This window comes from Thunnus thynnus, chromosome 10, assembly GCF_963924715.1.
Source record: "Thunnus thynnus chromosome 10, fThuThy2.1, whole genome shotgun sequence".
NCBI lineage: Eukaryota > Metazoa > Chordata > Actinopteri > Scombriformes > Scombridae > Thunnus > Thunnus thynnus.
Genome location: NC_089526.1, coordinates 22,371,835 through 22,398,709, shown reverse-complemented (window position 1 = coordinate 22,398,709; position 26,875 = coordinate 22,371,835). Strand labels below are relative to the sequence as shown.

The window sequence follows — 26,875 nt, the reverse complement described above, 5'->3', positions numbered from 1 at the left end:
TTCGCTGCGGAATATTCATTGCTGCAATTATTCAAACGTGCAGAGCTCCCGTCTGTGTACCGAGGAGAATATATGGTGTATGAAAAAGTTATTCACAGTTGTCTATACATAAATCATCATCACATTATAAAAATCAACACACGGCTACATATAGGCTAAAACCTCAAGGCTTGATAAGAAATGTTGCCTGCGAAGTGGTAGAGAATTCAAGAAGTACTGTAAATGAACCGCAGCGCTCCAGAGTTAAAATCTACTTTGATAAAGTTTTCCATTCAGGTCTTGAGTCTTGCACTTCAGGTGAGTGAAAAAAAAGATTTGTAAAAGAGACAAGGAAAACAGCCCTAGAAGTTGTCAAGATTGAGACGATAGAGTACACGTCGCCCGCGCTCGATCACCCCGCGCTCACATGAAACACAAGTTGGGCAGAGCAAAGACAAAGAGCTTGTCTCCTTCAAGCATGAAAGAAGACAGAGCGAGAATATGTAACCATCCTTAAGTAATTTTGTTTACTGGCCCTGGCTCCTGTGCATTCAGGGTAAAATCTCTAGGCACTCTCCCATCTATTGAACAAAACTCAGCAAATTGGTACCTCAGGTTTATTTCTCTTTGAGTTCTCTCACCTGGGAGTCGGGGGAAGAATTGCCTTGTAGGCCTGAACTGCAAACAGCTTTCTCTCTGATCTGCTCCCTTCGCCCTCACACTATTTGAACTGTGTTTTCCCCTGGCATTCTGGGAACCGTTTGCTCTCTTTCTCTCTGTGTCGAGAAAGAAAAAGGCTGTGTTCTTCATACATTTTTTAAAATCTGGTGTATGTTCCCTCATGCAAACCCAAACACATACAGTCATACACACACGGACGCACTCTCTCCTCCGTGCACATGCTTTCAGGCCAGTTCCGCCAGCACCTGGACGACAATTTTTTTATTATTTTTTTTTAATGCAAAAGGTCCACTAACTCGCCCCAATTTGTAAACAAGTATGGACGACATGAGCGCATTAGTGTCGGTTCTCTGTAAAGTCAGTGTTAAGAAATGACAAGTACGTGTACAACACAGCGCTTTGATGAAGCTGTCATCGATCAATAATTCATCACAACTTTGCTCGGCTATACAGGCATCACAATAAGTTTCTAAGCAAAACAGAAAAGAATCAAATGAAAGCTGAAAGATCAGAAAAAAGAAACACACCCATACCATGTTTATATTTAATGGCTTTTTGCTTTTGGAAATGCCACAATGCACTTGGTCAGCATGTTTAGACAGGACCAAAGGAAGGAAGGAGGATGGAAGACTGGTGGGGGGGTGAGGGGGGTGGAGGGGGTGGGGGAGTGAAAAAAACAACTTTGTACAAGCACCTCTGGTTTGTTCTCATTTTGTTATTTAGCTCCATGAAGAAAGGGGGAAAAAAATGCTTTGGCCACCATCTTGTGGTATTTCCTGCTAATCCCCACAACCTCCTGCTCAGCGGTGGTGCTGGTGGTCTGGTGTGTGTGTTTGCATGTACATATGTGCACCTGCGCGTGTGTTGGGGCTCTAGTTTCTGGTGTGTGTGGCCAAAATCTAAATCCATGCCAGGACAGCAATCCGGTCTGAAAACACAGCTCCTAATCCTTTAACCTTCAGAACAAGAGGAGAGGGAAAAACAGCTGAAGGGCCCCGCATGGCGAAGCAGAGGGAGAGAGACACCCAACTAAGACCCGACCAGACCAGACCAGGAGGCCACTGATATTCATTTACCCCCTCCTCCTGCTCCGCCTCCTCAAGGCAAGGAAAATGGATTTCTATTTCTGGTGGCTAGATATCGCTGATCATGGTTCATAGCCCCCTTTCAGGGCCTGGAGTTAACATCGCAGGCTGATGTCAGGATGCGAACACTGATCAGAGCCAGGGAGATGGGTCCTGATGGCCTTCCAATCTGCCAAAGCTGTGATGGCTGCTTTGCTGATACCATCGCAGTAAATTCTATCACTGTCACTCTCTGTTTCTATCCAGAAGCACTCAGAGTATGTCTTGGCACATCTTAGTGTGTGCGTTTGTGTGCATGTGCCTTTTCCAGCTGTCCGTGACTGACAAGATATCTGATGGCATTGTGCTCTGTGTTATGTACTGTAGCTTAACCTCAATGTTGGCTTTTTCTTGAAGAGCTGGAATAACAGATGACTAACAAGACAATGAGTTTACATAATTTTGTAATGGGCAGCGTGGTAGCTAGAAAGATTTGTGAGGACAGCGTTTATGTATTTTGACTTAGGAAGAAAATTGAAGTGATGAGTGATACAGGAAATAAAACTATTTGTTGTTGAGGATCCAAATCCTGAGATGCTTCAAACTTGGACGCAGAACAGACTTCATTTAAAAAAAAACTGCAGCCTCATGGCCATAAAAACCACATTGTTTTTGATAATTATACTTGACTTCTCACCTAAATTTGACTTGAAAATAAAGCCAGTGTATCAAAGATCGAAACCTCTGTTCCTCCAGTTGCAATTCTCCATCATTTTCCATGCTATTAGAACTCAAATCTTCACATCCTTTGGCTGTATTGATATTTATGCTGAGTGATAATTCCTGACAATGAATAAATAAAATGTTCCTTCTACTCTTCTGTGTCTGTATAGCCCCCAGCATATTCCTGGGGCCTCAGTCTAGGAAGGGGAATACATAAACAAGAAAAGATCTGAGGAGACTTAGCCAGGGGCACTGACTACACACAGACTCACACACACAAACTAATGTAACACATGCACGCACTGGCAAGTACACATATTGCATATGCATAGTTCCAATAGTTTCAACATATTGTATGTACTATTTGCTATTTGCCAGTCACCACCTCAGTCTCCCATCCCACCCTACACACACACACACACACACACACACACACACACACACATTATGAAGTTAATGGTCAGCAAGCCAGCTGTTTTAAAGCAATCACAGGCTCCTGTGTTGAGTTTCAATTCCTTAGACCCCTTTTTTATATTTTTCTGCCAACTTCTGCCAAACTAGCGGATTAACTGCTTAGCTTGACTTTTTACCATACTATTCTTCTGTAAATCTAAAATGGAAGGTGTGTGTGTGTGTGTGTGTGTGTGTGTGTGTGTGTGTGTGTGTGTGTACAGGGTGGGGGTACAACAAGGTTCTTGAGTGCAGCTGCCGGCTTTTTGATAAAGGTTGCTGGACATCTGTTGTAAAAAGACTCTTTTTTTTCTTACAGTCCCATATTAAAGGTGTTGAAAAATAAATATGCATGCAAACATGCAATACATACACCTATAATAATCTCTCTGATACTACTTAAATACATTTGCCTCTTGATAATCCAACAGTGGTGTCCAATATAAATATAACACAACACAAAACCCTTTACTATGTGTTTAACCAATAAAGATTTGTTTTTGTCATTCTTCTTCTGTTATAAGCAAAGTCAAATAGTAAGAACCCTACTGACACTGCCTTTATTATAATGGACTGACCTTCACTAAACAAGGGAGCAAGCAGAGTTTCAGCTGATATGTGACTGTCTTCTGTAGTACAGAAATGTATGTAAATCATGTTACAATCACAGGAATACATGCCTCATCTTAAAGCACAACATGTGTAACTATAAACCTGCACTCATTGGTCCCAGTAGACAAGCATACACAGAAACATGCATGAGATTTTCTCATTCTTCTAAAGTGGTGGTGGTACCTTTTTATATTCCCTTTAGGAGCAGCAGAGGATGAAAACCTGCTGTACCGTGGAAGAGAAACAGACAAACAAAAGTTTATTGTTGAATTAAACTGAAGAAATCTGGAGAAAAATACTAAAATTTAATCATAATCATTAATGGTCCAACAAAATATGAGCAGAGCTGAGCAGCACATTTTCTCTTGGTGTGTTTACCAATACAGAAAAAAAAGATTCTCCTCAAGTCATGATCATTCAAGTTTATCCTTGTTAGCGTATTCACTTTGTGCAATGTTCACTGTGGACCTCCAGTATAATTCACAATAAAAACAGATAAACATCATGTTCCTTCCACCGGTGCAGGAGGCCATTCCATACAGTGCATTACATTTCCAGTGGCAGGCAGTTCCCCTCATCCTCCATACCATTAGGGCCATCAATGTTGACAGGATCAATACCTGTGTTTTGGCCCTAGTGCCCCTTCCAGAGATAGCATGTCACTGCTGACAGACAAATATCAGCGCTTGGCCCTGTGACGGAGGGGAAATCACAGTACTTTTCCGTTAAGATCATCCAACATGGTATTGATTTGCCCTGTGCTAATCATACATCAGAGCTGAATAAATGGCTCAGAGGCAAACGTTCCATTGTTCACGATTGGAAGATGTAATAAAGAAGAGAGACATTTCTTTTATTGCTAGTAACTCGGGGCTAGTCACATAATCGTGCCTTGATGGGAAAAGGTCTGGTTAGATGGAGGTCCGCCAAAGTGTTGTCGGTACTTTTTAGTGATGATCCTATCGACTGAGGCAAGTCCTGATTACAGTGTATGTGGTTGTGTGTGTTTGTACATTGTGGTGGTTGTAAAATGGCAGACATCTATTTTACTTTATTTTGTTTTTTACTACAAGATACACAAATTGAAGATCAAAACAACACCAAAAAATAGCTTATTCAATAAAAATCAAGGCCCCTCTTGTTTTACTTTTGTAGCGGGTAATGCTTTGGTAATGGTAACAGACTTGGCTGTGGTCACATTCAATAGTATAACATCATCAGAATGACCCTTATTGGCCCCCATGGCATTGTTACCTATTCAAAGCTTGACAAATGTTAACAGATCTACCACTTTATACAACAGTTTTACTGACTTCTGTTATGATAAAACATACAGGGCTGTGGCTTGGATATAACAGGATTGTCATCCCCAAAGTGCAGCCAGTTTGGCACCAGTCATTTCTCATCTGTGATGTTGCCAATAGGTAACTACATCTTGAAGGCAGCTATCAGGAATTATTTGATAGCTAGTGTCAAAACATCTGATGAGTCTGTGAGACTTTGTGTAAAGACTATCAGACATTAGGGGTGCAACAGATCACAAAACTCACGGTTTGGATCATATTACGGATTTGAGTCACGGATCGGATCATTTTTCGGATCAGCAAAAAGAAAAAAAAAAGGGGGAGACAAATAAAACTGTAAAACACTTACAGCAAGGAACCCGTGGTCTTAAATGCAGCTAGATCACTAATTAGCTGCTCAGCTGCAGCACATTTAAGAGTATGTTAACATACCTGCAGATGTCACTTCGGACCCGTTAAATGCTGGTTTGGTCGTTGCTCTTCAAAATCCCTGTAAGCGACGCGCTGTCTGTCCATGACTTGTACTAACAGCAGTTTGTTTACTTTGTCTTAAATGGGACATTGAATTTTGCAATTAATCCGCGGTTCACATGAGTGCCGAACTGTCGGGGACGATCCGTACGGATCACGGATCAACTATGATCCATTGTACCACTATCAGACATGTCTTTCCATTCCATTGTTATACTGTTTTGACTTAAAACTTACCAAGTTCTTTTGATTTTTTAAACTATATTCTGAATCTATGTCAGTAAGTCATCATCCGCATTATCCTGAGCAAAATCAAAACAGAAAAGGACAACAAATATTTAAAATCCATATTTGCTTTTCTGTAAAATCGGTCAAACACTTCAAGCTATTTCCAAACCTATAACCCAATAAATCCACCCTCTGCTGCTAACCACCTTGGGCACAGCTGAGTGTGTTGAAATACAGTATGTTAAAGGTTAGAAATAAATCTGTTGCTATGTGGAGAAGGTGCAGTAATTATTTCCAAACCAGCAGTTCTTGATCTCCTGCTTCCTTCCATCTTTTCTGACTACACTGTTATCTCCACTATACCATCAAAAAAACACACTGATAACAGACTGGAGAACTCAATTGACCTTGACTGAGTGTAGGAGAGAAGACACTTGTAGTACTGAGGAAAACAGGGCAAAGGAAACCGTCTCTCTGTCTGCCAACCTGTTTTTCACAAATTTAAAATGTCACTTGTTAAAAGGGAGCAGTATGTTGGTTAGGATTAAAATGAGTGTGATGTCATGTTTGCTGTATTTCTCAATTTTCTTCATAATGTTGATCAAGTGAAAATTAGGGCTGTAGTCTCCCTGTTGATTGGTCGATTGGTTGGTTGACATGCTCCTGTCCGACCAAATTCTCATTGGTCGGACAACCCCTGAAAGTTTAGCGAAAAGATAGCGCTGTGTTTATTTGTGGGGCTAGATAACTGCGGCTGAGACTGTTTCACACTCCAATGTGGTCAGAGACTGTAATGCACCATAACACTGGTTGCCACCCACCATAAAACAGAAAGAAGAGGGAAAAAAAATTGGCAAAAAATGTTGCAGAGACTGAGACTAGATGCATGCTAACTACGCAATGTCGTTAGCGCGTTAGCTTGGAGAGCTAACTTGACTCGTTTAGGCTACTATATTACGTAAACGTCACCCCCCACCCCATCAACCAATCAATTGGTTGAAGAGTAGGTACATTTTCAGTCAACAAAGATTTCCTTTGGTTGACTACAGCCTTAGTAAAACTGTTGCCAAACCAATGACTGACAAACTAAACAGAGCAAACTGAACTGTTGCACTTTTGTGATGGATTTGCATGTTTGTGTGTGTTTCTCCCGCTGTCCAAACACACTCAACCCAGTTGCATCCTGGCCGGGATGTTTTGTTGTTCAGGAGATAAAAGGAGATGTGGTCACGACAATAATTCGCTATGACAGCAAGTGGAAGGTACTAGTGGTAGACTCCACTTACTTTGGTGATCCCCTGACTTTTCATCCAGTGCCGCTAGCAGGTCAAAATGATCTCATATTCAGTGGAATATCTCAACATCTACGTGATGGATCAGCAAACAATTTTGGACAGATAATCATGGTTCTCAGATGACATGTCTTAATGACTTTAGTGATCCCCTGATGTTGATGACACTGACACCTACTGGAAATTTACTGTTACTGACTTAACAATGATACTGGCATTGTATAAAACTATCTCCTACATTATTAACAATAACACTTTTTCCCATAAATTCATAATACTATACAGAAAACACAAGCCTCTTTTAAGTTACATTTTGGACAGACTTTGTTCAATAACCAGCATGTGACTGATCGTGTCACACATGGTTACATTGTCATTATGAGCATATTAGCATGCTCAAAACACTTTTTTTTTTTCTTCTTCTTCTTTCTATGCGGGCTGGCTCGAAAATAATGGATACAATTCTTTGTTGTTTTTGTGATGACAGTAAGATTAACCAGATCATGACAAAAATGACTTAAACAATATATAGGCCTATTTTTCACAAGTCAAGGTAATGACAACAACAGTTCTTTTAAATAGCAAATTGAGGCTCAGGTGACCAAAATAAAACATAAGATCTGCATCCAAATCAACTAGCTTTAGCTTGCAAAACTGAAATAAGTTATAAAACTAGTATTTGCCAGCAAAGAACTTTTCTTTTCTGTTGGCGTTGTCAAATGTAATTGTTGTCTGGAACTAAACAAATGATAAAAATCCTTCTTAAATGGTGGGAAACATGCAGGTAAAATAAAGCCATTAAACATAGGGGATGTTTTTTTTTATTTTCACAAGATGATGACAACCTGTTAAACCAGCATCCAAAGTGACGGACCTGTTTCCTAAGCAAATATAGTGAGATGCCCCTGACTGAGCTGGCGGCTGTCAATACAGTGGAAAAGTGCCAAATGTAGAAATCACAAACCTTTAGCCTGCCACACACAATAATGATTTTCCTCTGACAAAAACTGCTGACCAGTAAATTATTCATATTCACGCTATGAATAAATAAAATAAACAGGCCCCACTCTCAGTCTACAAATCTAGGAAGTATTTGCCCATTTAATCATCAAATTTTAACAGAAGCTGCAACACATTGCATAAGCACTCAGGACTCCTGGGACAGTTGCAAACTTGACCAACTGCCAATAAGTGGTTGTGCCTAATTTTCAAGAGCCATTTGCCTCATATCTGATTCCTTTGCCTCATATCAAGGCCCACAGTATAAAGCCTGTCTCTTTCTCTTGGTCCCCAGATAATTAACTTGGCTTTGTTGTGAACAGCACACATGCACATCCATTTCTAATTAGCAACAGACAGCATCTAGTACTACTGCACACAATATTTTAGAACAGCTTAGTGATTTTTTTTTTTTTTGTTTTTTGCAACATATACCTAGTGCAGGTAAGTCGATAATGCCAGCAAACCCCTGCTAAATGAAATTAACTCCACACATGCCTTGCAGCACAGTTCCTAATGGCTCCCCTCTCTACATGTAAATGACCTCCTGTCCTGGATCTTTGATTGCAGATCAATGACTGTTTGCTTTATTTCAACATTCAGCACCGGTGAACCACAACGCCACGGGGGCAAATGTTGAACAGAGAATTTACAGGTTTGCTATTGAGCACTTTGAAACAATAAAGCTGCTAGTGAGCTATTAAACAAACGAGAGAATAAAGTGGCTGCTGTGGACCAAGATTAACACGATAGATACAACATCGAAGGGTGTAATTATTCTTTACTGACACAAACGTTTAGCCCCCAGAGCGGAACAGTGTTTACCACAAATACCGCCACCACGCTTGACCTAATCATGGGCTGAGATTTACCTGACTGCATTTGAAATGCGTTACAGCTGATTTGTGTGTTGGAGCTGATATTTTCTAGCAATACTGACTTAGCGCTGCATCTGAGCTTCCAAACAAGTGCCAATTTTTTTTTTTAAACTCATTTAAATTGGACATCCAATAAAACTATTTTAGATATGGAATTATAAATATTATTAAATGATGATACGATAACTTTTGTGAAATCGAATGCAAATTTGCATAATGCAGATTATATAAAAAAGCAAAGATTTAACATAAATAACAACATCAATGGATAATATGTGCATTTGTCCCTACATTACCTAAAACAAAGATACTGATGCATTTTTAGTTGATCTGTTGTGTGAAAATGTACTCTTGGTCTGTCAGTATTTTGTAATTTGTTTAAAAAAGCTTGTTTGCACATTACAAACAGGAGCTGTCAAAATTATATTATCCTTTTCATTACATCATTGTTTGCTTGTGTCTTCTGCATTCTTTTTAACATAACATACAGAAGCTTGTAAATGTGATTCATCTCAGCAGCTTCTCATGATGCACCATGGTAGAAATCAGTCTATATTAAATGACTTGTGATGGGTATAATGGGTATTTTTGGCACCGATGTAAAGAATGTCATTTTGAGGTATACAAAAGTACAATAAAATGAGTATATATTCTGAAGGAACAAATATTCATGTAAAATTATGAAGTATTGGTGTAAAATGCATATTTCACACAATATTTTTAATGTTACACATAATTATATCTATTTATCTTTCAGTTTGTATGATGTAGCGCTGAGAGCTATTGACAACCAACCTCAAATTCTATACATCAATACATTTTGACCAATACACTTGATTCTAATTTTGATTTCCTGGGGTATTTGTTGTTGACATTTCATATTTTGCCTCGTGGTTGGGGTGACAGGAGACACAAAGACATATTTTGTGAATTGCAGTTTCAGAAAGATTAGTTTAAAACTCCACCTCAGCTACAAAAGTAATCACAGCGATTACAAAGCACATAATCACACACAATGCAGGATAGATGTGTATAATTGCACTGTGAGGGACTGCATATACATCAATCAGCATCCAGACCAGCAGGGACAATAGAGGACAGTCTTAGCCATTACTGCCAACTCCTGACTGTAGAAATATGGCAATCTCTATATTGTCCTGCCAATGTATTAAAGCTATGAGCTGCATTCCAGGTCTTGATTATGTGTGTGATTTGTCTGTTTTTGTGTATACATTTGGTGTGTGTGTGTGTGTCTCCATCCACGTCTGTATGCATGACCACTGATGTGCATGTATGTGAGTGTATATGTTGCACATATTGTGTGGCTGGCATAAATGTGTCCATGCACTAATGTGTGTTCATGTGTGTGTGTAGGTGAGTGTGCACGTGTGTTTGCACCCCTGTGTGTGTGTGTGTGCATGTGTGTGTACACTAGCTGGCATGTCAGCTGATGTCCCCAGTAATCCAGCAGTGGGCCTGTTGTGGATTAGTAGCAGGCTCCAGGGGATGGGAATCCCATTCCCGTTTACAGCTCTCCCTGGCAGGAAGAAAGGAAAGGATGCCTTCTCTCTACTGCCTTCACACCGGTTGGAGCCTGAAGGTGTGTGTGTGTGTGTTTTGTTGAGATGATGTGTATATGTGGACGTCAGATGCAAGCTGGTGTGTGTGTGTATTATATGATGCCTGACATAAAATGCAGTTTTCTCCATCTCTCCTGTTCTTTCATCAATGTGATACAGTGTCTTACAAAAGTAATAATTCTGTGGGTTTTCTGGTTAATATTGTATCATCTTGTGTATTAGATGGTGCAAGATTTGTTTACCATTAAAAAAAAAAAAAAAAAAAAAAAAAAAAAGAAAAGAAAGGAGGAGACATGTTTTTATGTGGCATAGCTTATGTACATTTTTAGTCAATATAAAATTATTGTTTCTCCTAATTAGGTACCCCTAATTAATAATATGCAGAAATTTTAAAAAATGCCATTAGTTAAATTTTATTATTAGTTATTTGCATAGTTGAGCCCGTGACATCAAGTCTGAGTGTATATCTAGATAAACAAACTTTCTTATTTCGCTCCCCTTTTTCTCCTGAAGAATGTCAGTTTTGTGAAAAAACATGTTTCCATTGGAGGGGGGGGGTGCAGCTGTATCAGTTTGGCCTTGTCTTAGAGATACTATTTGTAGGAACATGTTGTCGATGTGAGGTGGCATTTCTATCACATCTGCTGCAGACACACATACGTGGTAGCACACACACGGGCGATTACGTGGCAACAACATGAAATTTCATCACGATAGGATTTGTTTTGAAGTCATTCGAACACCATCCAACACAAGAGCTGACCTCTCGAACCTTGAGATACAACCTTACCTTCTCCCCAGCGACAATTTAAATGCCACCTTTCTTCCATCCAAAGCGAAAAGAGAAAAACATTTTTTGTGTGTGTGGCTGAGACTTGCAACTCGATAGCACAACAAAAGAGCTGTGGTGGCAAGTCCCCACGCAGACATTATATGTCAGCATCACCGTCATACTGTTAGCTTGTCCCAACTGTACAAAGCCATCCTCATTCAGGGCACCTAACCAAGGTCAGCCTGGATTAGCCGCTAGTAACCCTATCAGGTCCAGCACAATGATTACAAAGCCCAGTGACACTGGCTGTCAGCAGACTCTTTCTAGGCAACCCTATCTGTCCGACCCTTGGCTACAGAGCCACCAGAGAGGGTTAGTCCATTTCAAATTGTTCCCCCTTTGTGTCTCCCTTTATTTCCCCCCTTTGATTTTCGGCGACTCGTTTGGTTCATCAATCAGCTTGTCTGGATGTGTGTGTGTTTGAAACCCATGCTGCACATAATTCCTATAATTTGTGGATTTTTTTTTTCTTCTTCCCCTTCCACATAGCCCATTCTTTGTGCTTGTTACTTCTGAAGCCAACAGCCATCCCACCTTAATCCCCCCCACCACCACCACCTTCCACCCCACACATGAATGAGCCATGTAGTTTCATGCTATACACCGCAAAATTCATTTTTATCTATTTTTTTTGTTCCATATAATGATTGGGATGTAAGCCTAATGGCCCCAGTGTCATCATATTTGAAGTTTTCATTGTAAGCCTTTTTGTCATACACTTGGAATCTGCAAGACAGTATTTTGTCAAAAAAATGTAATGTTTGTGGTTTCCAAGACAGCACTTGTGCAAGAAGTTTTTTTCAGCCATGAATTAGGAAGCAAAAACATCTTTCTCCTTGTCTTACCAATTCAGACAACATGTCAGAATAAAGCAAAATACTACAGCTAACTTGTGTTTCACTACAAGTGCAGTTGTTGCCTGCTTTTTTCAAGAGGAATTACACTTCAAGCCCATCGGTTTACTGTTTCACTTTCCTCCCCGAGAACTGTTTTCCCAACATCCATGTCAGTTAGCAGCATGTTAAACAAATCAAACCTAAAGAAAGAGCTGCCTTGTGATTTTGGTTTTAAAAAAAAAAAAAAAAGAAAAAAAAAAGATAAACAAGAACAAGAACAACAGCAACAACAGTGCTAGCAGCATAACGTATTCGAGGCAACGTGGCAACCGATGTTCTCCACTTCAGCACATCAGAGGCATCCCTGCTTCAGTCGCCCTAAAGGTACCCGTTTACAAAGTGATAGAGCTTAGGGTTTTTAACTCGGGGCGAGGGGCTGATTTGAAACCCCCTCTGCTGCCAAGCACATGGACGGCTGCTGATTAGAAGAGGGTTGGCAGCAGTGGGCAGATGCCAGGCGGGGAGAGAGATGACGGCCTGTCGCCAGTCTGCCACCCAACCCCTCGTCCCCCCAGTTACTCCCTCCCCTTACTGACCCCTCCCCCATTGTACAAAAAAAAAAAAAGACCAAAGACATTTCCGTGACAAAACCCAAAGGGGGGAGGGGATCAATTCTAGAAGTGCTTTGTATCAAAATGCATCATATGTGACACTGTTGTAATGACATATACGCAAAGACACGTGTAACATTTTGACGTTTTTTTTTTTTAATTGATCTCGAGAGTTTTGGAGAAGTGGTTTTGATCACATGAAGCTGACAGAAAGTCTGCTCGGCTAACTAAGTTAGACCATGAGAGATCACAATGCAGTTTTTCTCTTTCTCTCCGCACGCCCACGCACAAACACGATCACACAAACACACATGCGCTGTGCTTTGTGCAAGTTTGGGATACTGAACATTCTCTCACCAGCCCACAGAGGATGAAACGTTTAGAGCTTTTTGGGTGTTTCAGGAGAGTAAGTAGTCACGTGGTAAGAGCATAATGCACACTACTCTCGACTGATGTGAAATTAAGACTTTCTCCAGCAAAGATGAGCACAACACCTCACTCCATATAAAAAAAAAAAAAAAATCTGAAGGATGAGCCCGAAGCTACAGAGATACAGACAAAAAGACAAAATAGTTTTTCAAGGTGGACAAACTCGGTGTACCATTCTGATAAGTCACAATGACATAGAGGCAGTCGTTACTGTGAGCAACAGCCAGGCTCAGGCCTTAATCATGCTGCTACAACACTGCACTGTTAGCAATGCATCATCTAGTTAGACAGTGATAGAACAACAGACACATACATGCAGATTTGCCCCAACTCCACCCCACATTACCCCTAAACACCCACATAGTTAACACACAAACCCCCTTATTTCAATGCAAGTCATATAAGTTGATAAGATACAAATTGTTCATAACAGCTGCACTCCAGAGGTTCAAAAGCATATGAAATATTTAAAATCAATACTTATTTAGTCATATGTGTAATAAACAAAGGGCATGACATCATAGTGAAATCCTTTAGATATTCAGTTGAACTCTGGGCAATTTACTCAATATCAAAAAGGATTAGCAGTTAGCAATCATCAACTAATGCAATACAAGCAACTCCTCCAGTTCTACATTATTCAGTAGTAAATTCTGTAGGGAGTGAACAGATGAGAAATCAATAGCTGTTTCCCTCATTTATGAAGGATGACATTTTTCATAAAATGACTGGATCTGATATGGAGTTATTATGAGTGAGTAGAGGCAGTGAAGCTACTTCTGTCCTTTAAACAACCATATGTATTTTGTGTGTCTTGATTTTTTTTGTTGTTTTAGCAAATATTAAAAGCTAATTTATTTGGGGGGATTTTATATAAATATAACACATAATTTTATTTTTTTTAAATGTGTGTATTAAGGTAAGGTGTATTTGTGTGGATGGCCTGCGAATTCTCCAAAATTAAAAAGAAAATCAATGGGAAAAAGTAATTTTTATCAACTTAAAAATGTCAAACGAAATTTTTCCAAGGATACAAATTGTGTTGCTCTCAGACATTCATGCCCTTTTTGTATATAAGGTCAGTAAAATAGACAAAAAAGTACAGTATATACTGTTGATCAAGATGTTCTTTTCCCTCCATGTTTATAACTTGTCATCACTCATCTTAACATCACCAACAAAACTGTTATCTTTACACAGTTTTAACAGTCACCTCTACGACTAATTTATGATAGTTTAAACTGCTGATAATAAGGAGAGAGTATCTGTCTAACTCTACATCTGTCTGTCTGACCTGATGCTTCTCTGTCTCACTGCATCTGTCTGCTTTACTGTCTCTGTGTTCTCTATACCGTCTGTCTGCTTCTCTGTCTGTCTCTCTCCTCTCTCCCATCTCCTATATCTCCATCAGGCTGGGACTAAAATATCTTAGGAGCACCAGCCTGACTCTGAAACTGAGACCGGAATGTACTACTGCAGAGTTCAACACACACACACACACAAAGTTATACACCATAACAGGCCCACAGGTGTACTTTCACGCTGACAATATGCATATGGACACACGCAGACATTTACATGCACACACATATACACACACACACCATTGTATGCACTTGCACTCATACAAATGAACACACAGACCACGCATACACACACACACACACACTCACGTTCACAGTGAAGGTACAGTACTGATGGTTAGCCTATGGTCTGTGTGTAGAGGAGACAGTGCCCCCTGGTGTGGGCCAAACAGTACTCCCAGTCAGCCATATCTGGACCCAATCTATAATAAGACTACTCATTTACTCTTCTGAGATTGATTACTCCTGCCTGAAACAGAGACACTGGTTATATTATCCTAAAAATACAAACCATTTCCTGAATAGGAGACAGATGATATAAATATGAAGATATAATAATGCTCCATATGCCACAAGAAGGAAACTTTTCTCAGACTGGAAACAATGGAGATTATTAGGACAGGAAGTATCTGCTTATACAGCCATGCATGTCGAGGACTATCTGACACTAATATTGGATGTTTTTCTGGGTTTTTTTCTCTGATGTTCTCATAAAGTTGTTCATGCCCAGTCCCAGGATACGGTCAGACCTGCTTCTTAAACAAGTTCACAACTACCTAAACTATTTTTTAATGTTTTTAATGTTTAATTTCTCAGTAACCAGGTGGAAATGGGGAATATGCTCTACCTGTTTTTACTATAATATCATAATTAAACACATTGACTGCTGTGTTATAATGTATTCAGACACATTTTCCTACAATGAAGCTCTATAAGATGTAACAGGGTATGCAGTACTTTTTATACAGTTAACTTTGTGGCTAATGTGGAGTGTCAATGATAGTATCATCTTCAAAATAAGAATAGAAGTTATGATGTTAAAAAAAAACATTATCAGTAGACTTCTTTAAATATGCTTTATTCTATTTGGTATTAAATGTAGGTATTTAATAATAATAAAAAAAAAATTCCTGGCAATATTGTACTTAATACATACAGGCATGTGATAACAATATGCGCTATTAGACGTATAATAGTCATAACATTGCCGTGTCTCCTCTGTAAGTGTAGCCTAAATTGAAAAATTGCCCCCATTACGGCTCTAATTAAGTCTGGATTAGAATACAGGGCATTGTGGGATATTGTGTATTAATTAACAAAACTGCACTGTATAATGATTATAATGTGTTAGGACGCACATAAGTAATCTTTAAGGAGTAAAAGATCGTTTGCACACCATAATACATGCAGGTGTTTATGTGTTATAAATAAATGTGTCAGTCCTGCTAACAGGCACGCTGTATTGCACCGATTTAAATTGTGGTGTTGCTGTTTACAACATTGCTAGACCACACTGCAGTGGAGGTGGAGGTGGAGGGGGGGCAGAGAGAGAGAGAGAGGGGGAAGCACCTGATGGATGAATACATTCATTTGGATGAATGCTGATGAGGAAGACTGCTAGCCCACTCGTCTGTCCAATAGTTGCCACCTTGACTGCCCGTCCCAAAAACCGCTGTCATAGTTTCAGGTTTCCAACATGCTGTGCTGTATCGCTTGTCTCCAACAGAGGTCATAATGTCTGTAATCACAATAATAAAGGACAAGGCTATGCCCTGTTTTGCATGTAGACACGTCCAAAAGCGCACACATAGATACACAACAGTGGAGACAGGTGACTGCCCAAACAGACTGGCAAAAAAAACAAAAACTGTCAAACTCACTGATACAAGTGCGAACACACACACACTTTAATAGTGTTGGTGGTTGGCTTAGTGTCTGTATAGAAGCGAGTCTGTCCCTCATACAGAGACAATCAGCCAACAACAACAGCTTTATTATTGCTGATGAATGTAATTGTAATAATAAGGGATGAGCGTATTTGAGATGCGCTAAGTGGTGGAAATTAAGGAGCCGGTTACGCCTCCCGCAGGCCAGAGCGCTCACTGCCCGAGGAAGCGCGCGCGCACTTATCGGTGCTCGCACGCATTCATGGATGTGTCCACGTTTGATAGCCGGACTGACGAAACAACCAGCTGCAAGTGGAGAGCACTGGCCATTTTATAGTCTCTCTCCCCCTCTCTCTCTCCCCACATCTCTCTCTGTCTCTCGCTCTCTCTCTCTCTCTCGTACAGTTGTAATGGGAGTGCGCGCAAGTTTTGATCAGACAGACGTTTTGTGCCACAGTCATCCTCATTTTTTTTAAAAAACAATAACAACAAATAACCGGGTGGTGCAAAAAATGATTGAGTTCTATAAAGCAGGACAACTAATTGTGTATACTTTTCTCTCCACGTATCTCTGTTTGTGTCCTGTACTGCAAAAAATATCCAATATATCATTGTAAATTAATGTAATATGAGCGTTTAAACATTGATCGAAATTATGAAAATAAAAAAAAAGGAAATGTCAAAATGACTCAATTTTAAATTCTGATCCGCATCACCTGTGAGGTGAATCCTCCTGAAACAGATGACAAATAAGGCAGACCGCAGCTGTTGACCAGTCGATTTGCATTAGCAACAGTCACAGTCTCACCTAGCTGGTGTATTTTCTTATTTTATTAAAAAAAAAAAAAAAAATCTGTTTTAACCTCCACACTAAACGAAACAACTCTAGTCAAGATGCATAGACCCTAGCTACTTTTTGCAGTGTGGAGTCTTGGTTTTGTTCCGAGGCTCCATTTCTATGAGGCAGAAAGGGGGCGGGGATGGGATATTCAGATGAGCCGGAGTGACAGCTCCAGTTTCCCCCAATGCTCTGTGTGTCTGAAACTCCACTGGCTCCTTCCCTGCTAACTCCTCACTTCATAGTGCTGCGTACTAAAAACACCGGACGCTAGGGGATCAAGACGCATGCCACATTGCCTCTATGTGGGCACTTTAACAGATCTTTCGGGTTTTTTTCCCAGTAAGGGGGCTGTGGAGGGAGGACTTTTTTTTTTTATTTTCATTGTCTGATGACTGTTTGCACGGCTGATTATTGAGTTGATTGTTTACTGTTTTGGCTGTTGTTGCCCGCCGCCCTGCGCGTTTTTTCCCTTCCTTTTTGGAATCGGCGACCCATACCGCGCTCTCCAATGTCCTATCCTCAGGGTTACCTCTACCAGCCCCCGGGCTCTTTGGCTCTTTATTCGTGTCCGGCTTACGGGGCCTCGGCTCTGGCTGCCCCGCGGAACGAAGACTTGGCGAGGTCGTCCTCTGGCTCAGCCTTCAGCCCTTACCCTGGATCGGCTGCTTTCTCCGCCTCGGCTGGTGCAGGCTTCTCCAGTCCACTGTCATACTCCACGGATCCAACCACGGGATTCCCATCCTACATGGTAAAATATAACATCAATCCGTGTATGATTCTGTAAAATGATAAGGTTTCACAGTAGGTGAATGTGTCGGCGTGTTAAAGCCTTTAGTGCGCAAAATGTTAAACTGTCTATCACAGACATACAGCGCGATTAAACCGGCGCAGGTTTACAATGTTTATGTTATGATTCAGCCATCAGTATGTGTTTGCGGAACTTTTCTAGTGAATGCACGATTGCTATACATTCATATCTAGTGGCCTAGTCGTCGGGTCCTTGCTATAAAATCCTTGACCCCTTTGGCTTAAATGGGATTTTTAAGCACGAGCTGCAAATTGTACCGGCTTGACCAACGCTTAACACTCACTGCGCAGCTAATTATGTAAAACTGAATATTAACTAATATTTTCATTTGAACCGTTTAGTCTCTTAGCAGTGACTTTATGTGTCATAGGAAATTAACATAACACCAAAGCTATAACTCTTTCTTCCCCAGCAGTCATTAAAATCACCAGGGGATGAAGTTATTGACTTTATTCTGAGTTGAATAAACGGAATTTGAACATGAAAAGCAAGACTCGCAATGCTAATGTCACAGGGCACTTCAAGCGTTTTAGGAAAGGTGCATATCAAGTGATTTGCTAATGGGATTTGTAATGCTGCAAAGAGAAGATATGTTAACACATTGCGGCTGCCACAACAAAACAAAAAGCAGCCACCGAAAGAAAATTAGGAAGTTAATAGGTGATTACTGAAAATTGAAATATCCCTTTTATGACCTTAACAGCTATATTAACTGGAGCCCTGTTATTAGTTAATCCGATAATGATCTTAACTATTAGTTAAGCATTAGTTTATGCTTTTGTGCGGCCTGCTTTTCCACACGGTGTGTTCAATGTCCCTGCTTGCAATTACACAGATTGCAGATTTAGTTTTTTTTTTTACTTTGTGAAAAAAAAAAAACATACACAACAAAATATTTAAATCATATTTTTAATAGAAAACAAAAAGTGGGGATAAAACCTGACAATGTATTTATACAACTGTATAGTCACTTTTCACCTGTTCCAACAGGTCTCCAAAAATCATGAGTCGATTGTTTTAAGTAGCAGAATGTAATCCATGATTTCACGAGTTTTAAGATTTTTTTTTAATATTTGTTTTTGGAGCATACAGTATATTTGTTTTGTGAATTAGTCACCTTACTACAAACCCTACATTACTGTCATCTTTTAAAATAATATTAAGGGAAAACACAGTTATAAAACTAGGTACCAGAAGGCACACGGCAGACTTAAGACTTTTTTCAACTTTCCTCCAGAGCTCTCCATATGACGCGCACACGACAGGCATGGCCGGGGCATTAAGTTACCACCCATACGGGAGTCCAGGGTACCCCTACCAACTCAACGACCCGGCGTACCGCAAAAACGCCACCAGGGACGCCACGGCCACCCTGAAGGCCTGGCTGCAGGAACACAGGAAGAACCCATACCCGACGAAAGGGGAGAAGATCATGCTGGCCATTATCACCAAGATGACCCTGACGCAGGTATCCACATGGTTCGCCAACGCCAGGAGGAGGCTCAAGAAGGAGAACAAGATGACATGGGCGCCCAGGAATAAGAGCGAAGACGAGGACGAGGAGGACGGGGACGGAGAGAGGAAAGAGGTGGAGCGCTCTGACAAAACCCTGGATAACAGCGAGGCTTCAGCGGAGGATGAAGGTGGGCTATAATCTGGCGACCGAGCCAATGATCCATTTAACAATTGAGGGTAGGATGGGGGGTGAGAAGGAGGGGAAGTGTGGACCCCTTTTATTTACTTTATTAGTTGTTTACAGCAATAATACATTTAGGACATGAAATGATGAAATAATTTCTAATACAAATAATCTGGTTTGAATATTATATTATATATAAATTATCTATATTGAAAGAAAATGAGAAAGTTGACAGGTTTTAATAGGCATATATGTATTATAATAGTTTTAGTTCATGCAAGAGATCTGGCTTAATGTATTATTTTATTTACTATGTTGATTGCTTTTTATTTTTATTTATTTATTTATTTTTTAAATGAAAATGTGGTCTTGGTTAAAGAACCAACACTAGACCTGTTCAGGTGAAGAGTTTATTGTTATTATTGATGACATGTCACTGCAGACACACATACAATCACCATGAGTGCAGAAGTTACTTCAACGAAATTAGATTGTTAATGTTACAAAGTATTCTCTTGATTGCATTTTAATAATGTCATTAATTATGTAAAAAAAAAAAAAAAAGACATTATTATCACATAAAAATAGGCTAGTTTTAGACGTGATGTAGATCATTGATTTCTTATCGAGGTGTGTTGTAAAACACACAACTGATTAGTTTGAATACACATGAAGGTGGAATATACATGAACCGCAAAATAAGTTTGAGAGCATTCATTTTCACACCTTCTCAGCTGCTCTTTTTTTTCTTTTAGAATAATATTTGTCATTAATTAAATAAGAGACGTGTCTACTGTCAGTTTCTTTTCTTTTTGTCCTCTCTTTTAGCCATTTTTCGTTCGTTCTTCCTCTCTATATGTCTTTTCTCTAACATACTATGTTTTTTTCTTATTTCTTTTTTTCTTCTCTTTCTTCTTTTTCATTTTTCTCAGGTATCAGCTTGCACGTTGACACTCTGACGGACCACTCCTGCTCGGCGGAGTCTGACGGGGAGAAGGTCAGCTGTCGTGTGGGAGAGCTGGGCTCTGACCAGAGCGGCGACAAATGCGACGAGGAGGACAGCGAGGACCAGAACCACAACCCGCCGCGGTTCCAGCTCTCCCCTAAACCCGTCACATCATCACCTCTAACGGGGGTCGAAGCGCCGGTTCTCAGTCATCACCAACACCATCACCACCACCACCTCCATCATCTCCACCATCTCCACAACCAACGCGAGGATTTGGCCCGGAGCCTCGTCAATAGCAACAATATTAACACCAATAAATCGTCTTCATGCCTTGACAGCAGACCTTCATCGGGGGCGCCTCAAAACCCTACAGTCAAGCCCAAATTGTGGTCGCTGGCGGAGATTGCTACCTCAGACCAAAAGCAGCAGCATCAGCAACAGCAACTGGGGCAGCCCGGGCAACCGAATTGCCCCTCCTCCAGCGGTGGCCTCCTTACTCCCCCCACGCCCTCCACCACCTCCCCGGCTTCCAGTTCTCCCTCCCTCTACCCGGCCCCCTCCATCCTTGGAAGACCTATTTATTACACTTCTCCCTTTTATAGCAATTACACAAACTATGGCAACTTCAGCCCCCTGCAGGGCCAAGGGATCCTGCGGTACACTAATTCATCTGGAGTGAGTCTGGCTGCCGCCGCCGCTGCCGCCGCCGCCGCTGCTGCTGCAAACGAGGGTCTCAGCTCTCTGGAGGCGAGCACAAACTCCAAACACAGGCCAGACTCTCCCCTCGTTAAAAATAACCCAAACCAGATTGTTGTTGTCGAGCAGCAGCAACAACAGCATTTCAGACCCGCAAATTTAGAGGCAAAGAAAGGTACGTAATAACGACGCGGTACCGCTGCTGAGAAATGATAAACCATTTTGAAAACTTATTTAATCTAGTGTTGAATCTTGAGGTTGTATTTTTTCTTAAAACACGTGAGGGGGAAATCGCTCCAAAAAAAGTGGAAGTCAAATGAGCTCACTCGTTTCCAATGCAAATCAACTGGTTTTTCTTTGTGTCACTTTCATGTGTCATTGTCCTGATGCCATTGGATGATCTGGCTGTTATTTTTTTTTTGTTTTGTTTTGTTTTTTGTTTTTTTTGCCTTGTTTCAACAAAATGAAGACTTGTTTCAAGCAGTCTTGCATGAGAAACAAGTGGCATTATCTCACACTACTGGGTGGTTTTCACTTGTTTTAAGATCAATACGATTTTAGGAGTAAATATGAGACTAAATGACTTATTAAGATGGACAATTTACTGCACCGTCTAAGCAAATGAACGTGTACTATGGCCTATAATTCGTTTTCAGCGCAGTTATTTTTGTGGAATGATCAGTTTATAATCGTCCTCCTTCTTTTTTTTTTTTTTTTAAACTATATGCATATTTTGATCTCTCTGAATCTCATTAAATCATTAAGTAACATGCGGCGGGATTTTCAATTGCAGCTGGCTCGCATTATAAACGATAGGGATATAATAAGTAAAGCCTATTGTAAACAAATGTGTAAGAGTACACCTGCAGATATAGACATTAAAATAAGACCACATAAGGACAGGCCTCACCTCAGCCTAACCACGCGCAGTCACGCACGCGCACATACACACACACACAAATACAGTGGCAACTTGGGAATTCAAAAAGCAGAGACGTGTTGCCATAACTTTGAGCAGGAATTATATTTTAAATGTCCCCTCTGATGTGTGTGTGTTTGTGTGTGTGTGTGTGTGTGTGTGTGTGTGTGTCTGTGTGTGTGTGTGTGTTTGTGTGTGTGTGTGCGCGCGCGCGCCTGGGCCCCAAACCTTATCTTTCAGCTTTGGATAATTATAATTACACAGGGTCAGCCAAAAGCAAACAATCAGTTACTTTGCTCTGCATTCATCAAGTGCAAATTTGCACTTTAATATATCAGTGAGGTTGCTGTGGTGGTGGTTACTTTCCTTACGCACATTCAAAGCGTAAATGCCGCTGGATAGCATATAGGACTATAGGTTTTTACTGGCAATTAAGCAATGGGGATTTTAATAAGCACTTGCAGTATAGAGGTGTTTTGGGTAAAGCCAGCTTGATAAACTTTGTGTTTTCTGGGATTGTGGAGGGAATTGATCATTTGATCGTGTGGGATTTTTTTTTTAATTTCCATGGTCTGCAGGTAGGTGTCACAATTGCTTTGACTATAAGGCGAGTACGGACACCACCTTTTAGCCTCATGTTTTAACCCCCATAACCTTTACTCCAAACCGGATCTAGTGCCACCGTATAGTCGGAATGAAAAAGCTGCTACCGCCTTCTCAGCCCCACACAGGCTGAGACTCTCTCTACAGCACACGTTTGTCAGATTAGTATTGTATTATATCTTTTTTTTGTTTTTTGTTTTTTTGTTTTGATGCATTGTGGATAATTTCATATGCTGGTTTGAAAAAGATCTCCCATTATATGTGATTTACATGTTATTTCTCAGGTTCCTATAGTTTGCTTATTTGCCACGGTTTGTTATTTTAGTATATATTTACGTGTGGAAAAAAAACAACAACAATAATTTGGCCTTTCTGTGAAACCGTATTTGCAAAAGGAGGTGTATTATTGGGACGCAAGGCGGACGGGAGCTGAAGTGAACTTGAGGACTTCAAAGTGGAATAGCCTACATTTGATATTTATTTTTTTAAATGATGGCGAAATGATGCCTATATTTATGCAAGTTGTATTGCAAAAAAATGGGAAACTGACATCGTCTGTTTGTTTTGTAAATATATACATGGACGCCGGTTTTTATTTGGAAAAAAGCTACACAATCTTGTTATCAGGAGTACTTTTACTAATTTATATCTTTGAATGTAAATAAAATAAAAAGCGCTAGTATAGATGTACTGGCGGGGTATGATATCCATTATTCAAATGAGAAAATATTAAACTGTTTTCCCAACTATTACATAAATCTTGGAGAGTCATTCTTTTATTCATAACAGACCTGTATTTAACACTGAGACATTTTTATTTACTCTGGCTATTATATTCTGTCAGTCAAACGCAGATGGGAAATGCTTGATGAATCTCGCTTTTCATAAACATTATGAGTTTTCACAGATTGCACGATCCATTCTTTCTAAATGGACCATCATTTCCTTTTAGGGCCTCATTCTGGTCAGGGAAGCTCCCTCGGCCACATATTCACGACCTTGATTGGGATAAACGACATACTTATTTCATTTTTCTTCCCCTTTCCCCTCTCCTCTCGCCCTGCCACACATTTATTTTTCAGTGTGATTAATACAGCCGTGGGACGCATCGGGCATTATGGGCTCCCAGCGGGGCCCGTCCCTGGAGCTTTTTAGCCTGGTTCAGGATGGGTCAGCCCTGCCTGCTTCATTACGGCAAGGCATTGAGCAATCCATAAAAGTCTATCTAAGCATCTGCCAGCTCCAATGGGCTGTGTGATGGGCACTAATCGGACAGGCTTTCCTCTGCTTTTCATCATGGCTTGGTTATTACGGCGGCTTTAGGACACAGCTAATTAAACAATTTAGAAAAAAAAAGCTTAATTCTGATGAAATTAATAATAATAATAATAATAATAATTACACAGTTACATACATATTCAATTTTATTTTTTATTCATTTTTGTTATTTGATTAAAAAATATGTATTCCAATATTATGTCACTCACAGTTGTGGCCGTGTGGAGTGTGAAATACTCAAGATCAAATATATCTTATTCCCATCCTCCAAGAAGAGGCCTCCATCATCGCTCCCAGCCAGACTAAAAGCTAATCCTTCATTTTCCAGTTGAATTTGAGCTTGAGTGTTGTCCAAATCTCATGGGACTCCCTTTCACCTTGGTTTTCCTCCTCCTCCTCCTTCTCCACCTCCTCCTCCTCCTCCTCCTCCTCCTCCTCTTCCTTTCGCCCCCTTCCAACTGCTTCATCCAAGGTAGTAATATTTGGCTGCCACCAGGGATGTAGTGCAGGGTAAACCCACCAAAACTCAGTTAACCCACCTTTTAGGGTGACAGAAGTCTTTGTAACATAAATTCATGGTGTACTTTGCAGTGAATAGTGCTGCACTGTCAGAAATGAAAATGTTATGTGTAGGCTCCGAGTCTTGTAAGGTGAACAAAAAAAAAACATTCAGTGATGCTTTTTCTGAAACATATTGATTTTTTTTGTTTATACTGGAGGTTGTTCCTCTTTTGATCATCACTGCCGGAAACTGATATTTTTTACTCACCTTTTTATTTACCTTTGCTTTACTGGCGGCCATCTATATGGAAGTCATGGATGCTATAGCCCCTGGCCAGCTTCCTTTTGCTCAGCCCAAATGCTTTCATTAGGAGATGATTTATTGAAATGCATGCTTTATTCTCAGGTGGGCTCCCTCGGGGACTCAGCACTGTTGTCAAATAGCACCAGAGGCACTCTCCAAAGCACACAGGGGCCCTGCCTCTCTCTCTCTCTCTCTCTCTCTCTCTCTCTCTCACCCGCTGCTGCTCCCTCCAAATGTCAACATTTGTTCTCAATGAAAAGAGTTATTGTTTCTGTTAAAAAAGAAAAAAAAAAAAAAAAAAAATGCCAAGCCACCGGCCGCCTTTGAACACATGAAAAGAAACTTCCACCCCACCTCTTTGTTTGATTGAGAGCAACGGCAGGTGAAAATGGGAGCAAGGCGTCCATTGCACATGACAAACCTCAAGCTGTGAAGCCTGTTATGAGAAACGATTGTGAATTCATGCCACAATTAGTCACAATTGTACAGAGGCATTTCCGTTCCTTTTGAAGAACCTCTTCGCCTCACAAACTATTAGCAGAAGAAAACCAGGGTGCCCTTGACACAGTCTAGATATTGATCCTCAAGGGCAAAGCAGACAATTTACTGCATTGCCAAGTCTACGGTAAAATATAAGGCCTAGCTAAGCCTTTGCTTTAGAGTAAGGAAACAATTTAAACATATCTAGATAATTCCATCCATTGCATATCAAATACAGTCATAATCCTATCATATTGCTTACCAATGAGGGTGTGTTCATCCATACTAAGGACTAGTTGTCATTGAAAGCTAAATTGATGGTATCGCAGGGCTCATAGGCTTCACATGAGTGTAGACTGGGAGCAAGTAGACTCATTTCCCTTATCGTTGATCAAATAAGCAGCTCATATATGCAGATAATTTATGAGCTCTTTGTATCCTTTATCCTCCCATCAACCCTTTCTCCTCCAAAATGCTTCAGACATTAATCTCTGACGCACACCTGTGTGCCTCACCAACAAGTTAATGTAGCCAAAGTTTTATCATAGCAATAGTCTTTTTTTTTCAACAAACTGTGCTTGTGGCTTCAGGCTTGCAGGTGGGATGTTAAATATGACTAGTAGAAAGTGCTGAATTATACACAGGTACAAGAAAACTTAAAGGGAAATGACACTAAAATTCAACTTGCATGATATTTAACAGTATGTATTCATGGACCTAAACTTGCGTCTCTTGAGGGAAGACACAAGCCAGATTAATTAGCCTTTCCTTTAAACTAGGATGTATTAATACAGGGATCTCCATTGACAAATCCATTGAGATAAAACTGGAAAAGAAAACCTTAACATTTGTCAAAGATTCTTTGAAATTCAAAGGTGTAAACTTACCTTTAACCTTAATCCTACCGACTGGGGTACCCACAGACCCCAGAGGTCTACTTTTTTTCAAATCTCACATGGTCTTTATTCTGTCATTCCAATTTTTCATGACTTTGTCAATCAATTTGTTCTTAATGACTTCATACTATTGTTTTCTGTTTCTGTTTTAATTAGTGCTTTTTAACACCCGATCCTGCCTGTTCAGTTTTAATAGATGGAACTATTTATTGAGTTCATGTTTGCCATGGGTCCTAATTTAAAGTATTACACACTATCAAGGGAGTAGGGACACTCTGTCAGTCATTTTGAAGGCTTTGTGGAAAGATTGTACTTGGGATAAAAGCTGCAATTTGTATTAAAGAAAAGTATATGTTTTCATTTTACACAATATGCAAATTAACTGTAACTTTCCTAAAATAATAATAATCTGTTTTTTTTTCAGATGACATTAATTTCATAACTAATAATGTTTTGAGAAGAAATAAGTTAACATTTTGCTATGATGGTTGTTTCTTACAGTAGTTTATTCTTTAGGTCACCAGGGACCCAAGTCGGTAGTTCTTGTATGTTAAAAATATAGGTAGGATGAAGGTTTAAAGGAATTGTATAGACCAATGATATCAACAATGCTTCCAATTATTTTTCATAGCAAGCATTTGCAGTCCTATATTCAATAAAAAGGGGAGAGTGAGAGACGAAAGAGAGCAGCATACAAATCAGGTACAGGTGTGTTTAATAACGCACATCAAAGTGGACAGGG

At 40.1% G+C, this 26,875-nt stretch overlaps 1 protein-coding gene across 2 annotated transcripts in view; it reads left to right on the top strand.

Moving 5' to 3' along the window:
- The window catches only part of irx2a (iroquois homeobox 2a), a 116,237-nt gene extending 93,487 nt beyond the window's left edge, over positions 1-22,750 (top strand). The window contains exons 1-3 of one of the 2 annotated variants that reach the window (XM_067602110.1): positions 17,121-17,808; positions 19,106-19,511; positions 20,440-22,750. In XM_067602110.1, coding sequence (XP_067458211.1) covers positions 17,569-17,808; positions 19,106-19,511; positions 20,440-21,335 — 1,542 coding nt within the window. In that variant the 5' untranslated portion in view covers positions 17,121-17,568 and the 3' untranslated portion in view covers positions 21,336-22,750. Of the gene's footprint in view, positions 1-17,120; positions 17,809-19,105; positions 19,512-20,439 lie in introns of those variants that run through there. The other variant, XM_067602111.1, reaches the window with a different exon arrangement.
- Positions 22,751-26,875: the final 4,125 nt, after the last annotated feature.